At 37.9% G+C, this 8,541-nt stretch overlaps 1 protein-coding gene across 4 annotated transcripts in view; it reads right to left on the reverse strand.

Moving 5' to 3' along the window:
• Window positions 1-4,095: 4,095 nt before the first annotated feature.
• The window catches only part of LOC107087059 (anoctamin-2-like), a 109,046-nt gene continuing 104,600 nt past the window's right edge, over window positions 4,096-8,541 (reverse strand). For all 4 annotated transcript variants that reach the window (XM_015378411.1, XM_015378409.1, XM_015378410.1 and 1 more), the window contains 2 exons: window positions 7,143-7,248; window positions 4,096-6,199 (listed from right to left, as the gene is read on the reverse strand). In XM_015378411.1, coding sequence (XP_015233897.1) covers window positions 5,834-6,199; window positions 7,143-7,248 — 472 coding nt within the window. In that variant the 3' untranslated portion in view covers window positions 4,096-5,833. The remainder of the gene's footprint in view (window positions 6,200-7,142; window positions 7,249-8,541) is intronic.

Here is an 8,541-nt window from a genome sequence, read left to right on the forward strand (position 1 = left end):
CCAGCGAGCATAGTCCCTCCAGCGTGTCCTGGGTCTCCCCCTGGACCTCCTCCCGGTGGGACGTGCCTGGAACACCTCACCAGGGAGACGTCCAGGAGGCATCCTAACCAGATGCCCAAGCCACCTCAACTGGCTCCTCTCGATGTTGAGAAGCAGTGGCTCTACTCTGAGTCCTCCTTGGATCACTGAGCTCCTCACTCCTCTAAGGGGGAGCCAAGACACACTACGGAGAAAACTAATTTCAGCCACTTGTATCTGGGATCTCGTTCTTTCGGTCATGACCCAAAGCCTACGATCATAGATGAGGGTAGGAACGTTATTAATAGTTTCTAGATAATAATAAATTCATACTTTTTTCATTTAGTGGGGGAATAATAATAAACACATTCAGATAAACACAAAATTAATATTTTGCCAAATAAAACAAAAATATCGCCATCATAGCCAGCACCAATTTTTTCAGAATCAAACTGAAAAGTTTTAATATTGCTCAATCCTAAAGGAACCCGTTGCTACAGGACTCAGCAAGTGTTAGTTACCCAAAATATATGACATTGTGAACACTATAGCAATGACACTATTGCAGTATTTATTTTCTCAAATAAAGTCTGTTGTTACAAATAATTATGGATCCCTTCAAGGTCTGAAATTTAAAGGATTGAAATGCTGTTTACACATTTCCAAGACCTTTTGGAAACCACATGTATTTTTGTTTGTTAAATTATTTATTTATTTCTTAAGATATGCAGATTAGGTTTATTGGGTATTTTACTTTACCATGTAAAACTATTGGTTACATTTTTAGTTGTGTCTGTGCTCTGATGTGACTTTCCCAGGGTCTGTCCACCTGATGGAATGGAAATGGCCTTACCATCCATTAGAGCCAAACACCACAAAAAAGAAAGTTTCATGTTATACTTGTCTTTGTTTTGGACCAATGAAATTAATGAGCTCCTAATTCTGTTTTAGTTGGATGGATGGATCTTATAACTTACTGACAAAAATCACGTGCACCATAAAGATTGACAGAATCTGGTGCATATGACGACACATAAGGAAATATTCACATTTTCAATAGAGCTAGAGCCTAAACCATATTCATTGATAAACATAGAAGTGGAGCTTTTATTTTTACTTTCAAACAGTCAAAAAATTATTTTCTTTCAAAATTACAAATCGGACTCGCTAGAGGATTTAAGGTTTCATTAGACGATGTGGTTATTGGTATGTTTAACTCTCTGGCACATGGGCATACAGATGTCATAATGACCTTTTGACGGCGTCAGTTGGTCTGAGAGGTAAATTACGAGATGTTCAATGACTTGGAAGGATCATTGCATCTTCTTGGAACAGAGCAGAAACTGATAGACCACCCATACTCAAGTGTTGGTCCCTTTCCAATTTCAAATGTTGTCTTGGCTGACATGATCTTAGGTTCTCCACTTTTCAGCAGCATGTCTTTAGGCCAATTCACGCTTCTGAAGCCTCTGCAACGTCCAATGTGTCTCAGTGCGTGACCACGCCCCCCACGCAGATGTTCTGCAACCGTTGTCGCACACCTCAAAAACATCCTAATTACGCATCGGATGGTCGCAAACCCGTGCAGACCTCAAGTGCGCAGACAAAAAGCTGCAATGATTGGTCCTTGGTATGCCTTTCCGGCTGTCTGTGTGGTCGTCCCTCTCAATTCGGTGCCAGGGTGCGCCATTTTTAAAAACCAAGGAACAACTACAAAGGATAACCTACACGTCCTCCTTTGTCTTTTTGCCAACTCCATTAACAGAACCTGTTCCTCTTCGATGTCTAGAAACTCTAGATCCATCTCTGTGACAGTCAAACCTTGCAGACGAGTCATTGTTGTTTTGGAAGATAAACTCTCCCACCGGCAACCGCCGAAGTTCTTGCAAGTTGTCAAATAGGCTCCCCCTTGCACTTTGGCGGGAAACTGCTGTGCGTCTATAGAATTTCCAGACCAACGTTGCAGAAGCATACCAGCAAAACTTGTTCATGACCAGACCCAAGCGACATTTGATGTGTGCGGTTGCAGAAGTATAATCTGCCCTTTAGTGTACATGTACGCTGTATGTATCCGACCATTGTTGATTTCTCCATCATGAGAGAGGAAGGTCAATTTTATCAATGTTTTTGAGAAACAGACAGGTGGGTCCTGTTGATCCAAAGTAGTAGTAGTATTGGCAACCCAAATTTCTTCACCCTACTTCAGGTACATTCACACTGAAAGTGGTGCATAGTCCAGGTGGTTCGCCTGCCGTTGGTCGATTATATTCTGCCTCTGTCTCGCTTACAGTTTGCCCAGACCTCCAGGTGGACTGCTTCCCAGTTCGCTCCACCGCATCTTGTCTGCTCACCTGACTTTGGCGGACATGTTTCCAAAGCTGAACAAGCATCAGGGCCAATATTCCTGGGCCCACCAGATAGCTAGTGTCAGGATGGATCGATTGGATCATACGGTTAGTTTTTGGCTAAGAAAGTTTGATCTCGGCATCCCTCATCTACCCTGCATATCATCCACATTCAGTTGGATTGTTTAACATGACCTGAACTGACAAAACATTGCAGATTTTACAACTACTGATCTCCTTTTATGGGTCATTTGCATTGCTTGAATTGCTTAGTCAATCTTGAAAGCAAATTTTCTAAAGCATAATAGGAAAATCACCTGATCACTCCATGTGAACGTACCTTAAGACACCACCCACCTGTGTTGTGTAGAATGGATCCATTTTGCTGGTTCATAAGGAAAGATTTTGGTCATCCTTATAGGAAATGAGAAAGCACTGCACCGAATCTGAGTTGTTTGGAACCTCAAATGATGTCAAACCCTTTGTTCATAACACCATCTGTGTAGCCGTACTGCAAACTTTCTTAGCCATTGGATCTAATATCGTAGTTCTTATAATACAGGATCATTACCTACGGCAGATGCTATCCAATTGGTTTTCCACTACTTTTTTTCAAAGAGTAAATATTTCAAAACAATATTCCTGTTAGATAAAGTAGCAGATAATTGAACAATGTCATACTTAACTATTTATTGTAAAAATATTATCTAGGAGGTAATACAAGCCTACTTGAACTTGACATCGGACAAGCCTTGACATTTATCCATGGACAAACAGCACAGTAGGTTCTCTTAAATACTGAGTAGAGTGTTTTACAAAATTTACAGAAAATGATCAAAACTATCTGAAATAATTAAGACAATGAATTTTTCCTCCACTACAGCTTGTAGAATACCTAAATATAAAGCTCAGCAATAAGAACCCCACTGCTAAAACAATGGATCCAAAATGCCAGCGCTGCCAGTATACATGACGAGCTGTGAAGCTGTTCTAAAGTTTTCCCTTTACGCTAGCTAAGGTATCATTAGCGATTATTCTATAGCATTTTTAGCATAACTACAGTTCCAATTCATTTCAACTTTAGCATGCAAAACTTTTTTCTATGTTTTCCAACAGCCCTACAGTAATAATTTAACTGTCCGTTTAAAAGCATCAGATGTACAGTGCCTAACATTACCACAGTTTGTCACACTATCTGAGAGACCAACACAAGATAGCACGTTTTATGGGGGAAATTTTGTTTCGTTATTTATTGCTGGAAGCAGAGAACATGTTTTGCAAATGGAAATTTGTGGGGGAAAAAAAAAAATTATTGAAAAAAAAAGGTTTGTATTTTTCAACATTTTTTTCATGGTTTTGACAACTATAATTAAGAATTGTATTATTTAAAATTTATTAAAAAAAATAAAAAAAAAATTTTATTGGTCTGCATGAACGTTAAATTGGTCAAGAGCGAGCGTTTAGACTGAGATTGATGTGAACAGAATGTTATCTCTGAAACCTAATTTGAAAGAAATGCAATTTGTAAAACTATCTGTACAACAAAATAAAAAAAAAAGAATAAAGCATACATTATGTCAAACTTAGAAAAATAAATAAAAAAAGGTGCGAAAACCCTCGATACTATTTTTTTTTCCGTTTAAAATGTTTTTTGAAGCTTAATTTCTACAACTGATGTATATATGTATAATTTTTCTTTTTTTTTAAATTTCCACTCAGAAAATGTGTTTGGTTTTCTTTTTTTTTTTGCTTCCAACAATAACGTAACGAAATTAACTCCATAATAATTGAACACTCAACAAAAAATGATGTATAGTTTTATAAATGTTAAAGTATAAAACTGTCTGTGATGTGAGGGACTGTAGCAGAACAGTGCATCAGCAAGGACATGAAGAAAGGATATATTTTAATGAAGGGAAAGAAAATAGGAACTTAAATCCAACTCTGATATACACAGATTTATCGTTTGGATGACTGTTTGTCAGAGAACATTAGAGAAAAAACAACATAACGACCAAGAAGGGGAGAAAATCGCCACGAACAGAGACATTTTAAGAGAAGCTCATCTTAATATTAATAACTTTATAACACTATAACCTACAGTCATGTTTCATGTCATGGAAATGACACTTTAAGCCCGTAAGGCATAGAAAGAGAGCTTGTCATGAAGATTTTTGTCGTTTAATATTTTTGTGATTTTGCACACCTTCATTTTCTGATTTTTTTATCCTAAATGTTATTTTTGTGAAAGTAACTACAAAAGTAATCAGTAACTAATTTCACAGAATTTGATATTTTCTAAAGAAACATTTTATAAAGGTAGCCTGTGATATGAAATACATCACATTTCTAAAATAACTTGCCTAACTCTGCTTAACATTATTTAATGAGGATCAGACCATTTTAGGTTGTTTTTGTGCAGATATATAACGTAACTTTAAACACCTTTAAACATTTCAGACGGACTGAATACAAAAGCAGGGAACTCTATCTATGCCATCTTGTCCTTGCAGAAATATCAAACATTTGCTTCTCATTTAGAGAAACCAATAGTACCAACCACAATTATGCACTACTTTGTGTTGGTCTATCACATAAAATCCTTAAAAACCTTTACATTTGTAAGTGAAACAAAATACTTTAGGACTGTTAATCGTTCTAAATATTCGTAAAGTACCTTTTAAAAAGCTGACGACTCCACATAAAGGTATTAAGTAGAGAGATCCGTTATTTCCTAATTAAGGATTGATGTGGTTTGTCTTTAATTACCATAAACACAGTGAATGTAGCTCAGCTCCGTCCCATTCACAGCTGCATAAGTAAACGTCGTTCTCTATGGCTCATAAGATTATTTTTTAGCTTCACAGATCATGGAAATGTTTTACTACACCTTGGAAAGAGGTGAACGGCGTTGGCATGTTTCCCATCAGCACACGACCAGCAGCTTTATCATCACAATGAGTTCACGTAAACTGTTCAAAGTTATCTCTGAAAGAGGAGAAAAACTGTCCAAAATGTGGAATGTTGTGAGAGCTACAAAATCTGTAAACATTAATACATAAAGTAGGAAAAATTACAGATCAGACAGCCCTAATTTTAAGCCATGATGTCTGTCAGTGTTCATGATGGTTTAGTGTTTCCTATAGAACCTGATCGATCACTTATTCAACCTATTATTGTAATTATTGCTTTTCTACGCTATGAAGCTCATACGCCTCACTAAATAGTTTATACAAAAGAGAAATGACAACACTTTGTCGGGTGAACAGTCGTGTGAGTCGGAACGGAGCTCTCACGCAGCCGTTCGTTCGTGATCGGCACGCCGAGGCCAGCGAGGACGGTTTAACCCATGCACTGCTGCGTCACACACACCAGGGCACAAACAATACAGGAAACACGCAGGAAAATGGCAGAGTCCCTTCAGTTAAGCCCCTGTTTGAGCTGAATCCCACCACTTGGCGCGGCCCATGTCACACCGCTGTGTGTTTTGAGTTTGCGTTCTCTTTCCTGGGCAACGAGGAAATCTTCTCGCTGAACTGGCTGAAGCTGGCAGCCCTGCATCTCGCCCTGGGACCGTCCGGAGCCGTGGGGCCCGACGGTAGAGTACTGTATCTGCCCAGAATGGGGAAGGCCTGCCCTGCGCTGGGGGATTGGCTTTTGGGGTGGAGGGTGGCGTCCTTGACGAAGAGGCTCTGGATGAGCTGGAATTTCTCCTTCTCCTCTTGCAGAAACAGGTTGACCAGGAGCTTCTTCTCCCGCTTGAGCTGCTCCACGATGGTTTTGGGAACGTCCGGGATCACCCAGGCGACGATGAGGCTCAGAAACATCACCAAGTTCTAAAGGGAAGAAAGGAAGCGAGATAATTCAGACACTGACTTCAAATACATGCTGAACTTTCTCTGTTTTCAGCCATTTTCCCTTTCAATAGCCAGAGAAAGCTTCTGATGGTTAATTTACAACCTTTGATTACAGTGGACATCCATAAAAATTACTTTCTACAAATGTGGGATTAATAAATTGACTTTTTTTATTCTACATTTTCTGCTCAAACTAAACCTGAAGAATTTAACCATAAAGTCAAAAAAGTTTGCTGCCTGGAGAACATCGTCCCAACTGTGAAGCACAGAGGAGGCAGAATAATGATGTGTGGTTGTTGCAGCAAATAGGACTGGTGCATTTAAAGTTAGAATATTGCAGTTTACAAAAAAATTAACATGTTATATTATTTAATTTGTGCAGTTCATTTGTGTTTCCTGTTTGGAATTATAGATTAAATTATATGGAGTGAACTTTGTTCCATTATTATTGCACGCAAAGAACATATTTTATAAATTGAATTTTGAAAAAAAAAATTCAATCCAGAAATCAAAAGTTCTTAATCAAAAAAATAGTTTAAGGGGAAACATAGCTTTTTTTTTGTTTTTAAAGGATTTTTATAACTAAAAGCAAAATTAAATTTTGCTTTTAGTTTGAGTTTCATCAATTGCATTCTTTTCAAACTGCGTTTCACAGATCACATTCCCCTTTTTTTAAGCCCAATACAAATGCTCACTCTGGACCAATTCAAATATTGCTAGGAATGCAATTTGTAAAACTCAACCGGGACAAAAAACACTGAAAATGTAAAAAAAAAAAAAATGTGATCTTGAAAAACAATTAGAAAACATTATTAAAAAAACAGATTCAATCAAATAAATTTTGAGAAATCGAAAAAATTATTCTTAAAGCCAACTTTGGAACAGAAGACTGAAAAGAAAACATTAGCTGAACAAGCCATACCTGAAACAAAATGACGAAGGCCAGTCTCGCAGATAGGACACACCAGTACTGCTTGGAGAACTGGTAGGCATCTGAGGACCAGGGAGGTTCTCTGTAATCCTTGTAACTAAAAGAGAAACACAAGCATGATATGTGACGTGTGAAAGCAGTTATACATGTAGCTTTGTAGGCCTGATGCAAAATATCAGTTAGCTTTAGTGCAAATGACCTTCAAAACTTAAAAAAATACATGTTTCTTATATTATTTCCCTTCCATGTGCTGAATATATGTCAGTGAACTCATCACAATCATGGTTCCTAAGCAAAGTTTTAGGTGATTCTTGTTGTGCCATATGCCATGATCATGGTTTTTGAACATGGTCTGCTCTGGTCATCTTGAGATGATGACCAGAGAAAAGAACGCAGCTTTTTGAGTCAATGATTCACAGGCAAGTCACAGAGCTGTGACCAACCAGCCCCCTCTTTGTGAGGACAGTAAAAACCACACAACACACAGGGACCCAGGCCCAAAAAGACCAAGATCTCCCTAGAATTATCAAGGATAAGTCATCATGGTGACCTTTTCAGTCCCAAACTGCTGCAAAACAGACTGTTGCAACACATTTCTCTTGAGTTGCAGAATTTACAGAGCCAGACTGGATGAGAAGGCCTCCTAAGGATCCCTGGTGTGAGCCCAAATGGACAAAGAAACCCCTTTCTGTGCTAAGCTACTCCTGGATGAATCTCAACCTTCCAAATGGACATGGAAAAAAAAGTTTGCAGGTCTGGCACAATTAGGGACAGAACAAACACTATGTCTTCTGATGATGTTGATCATTTCATGTGTTTACTGATGTGTAAAGACAAAGCTAACAGGATTTACTGCATGCTATACTATGCTACAGTAACATGTTTTGAGCTGTTGTTGAAGCTTGGACAAGCTTTATTTCACCAAGGGTTTAAACACTGATATAACATCGGTGTTCATATGTTCCTCAGATGCTCATTACATTTCCATTACCAAGTATGACCAAGAGTCATTTAATGGAATCCTGATGTCTATTCGCTGCTAGCTATTTATAAAAAGGGTAAAGAATCCTTTAGGTAAGGGTTACTGGTTCCTGAGCAAGCAAATCATTTAATAAAACATTATTTAGCCAAATAATGTTTTATTTACCTCATGGATTTGTATTGTGAATTGGTCTGAAAACATTCCAATTTCTTTCAAATTAGTGAAAAGCTAATTTGATCATATCCCAAATTCTTTCAGATAAACTTTGGTTTTCAAATACAGATCCATCTTAAACTGTAATATGATTTTCAGCCATGTCCCCCTTCCTCTTTGTACATAGTAGTTTAGTTTAATTGAGTTTCACTAGTTTTAGTCAAGAGTTTTAAACTGAAATATGTTTGACTTGGA

Source organism: Cyprinodon variegatus, unplaced genomic scaffold, assembly GCF_000732505.1.
Source record: "Cyprinodon variegatus isolate N-32 unplaced genomic scaffold, C_variegatus-1.0 Scaffold172, whole genome shotgun sequence".
Lineage (NCBI taxonomy): Eukaryota > Metazoa > Chordata > Actinopteri > Cyprinodontiformes > Cyprinodontidae > Cyprinodon > Cyprinodon variegatus.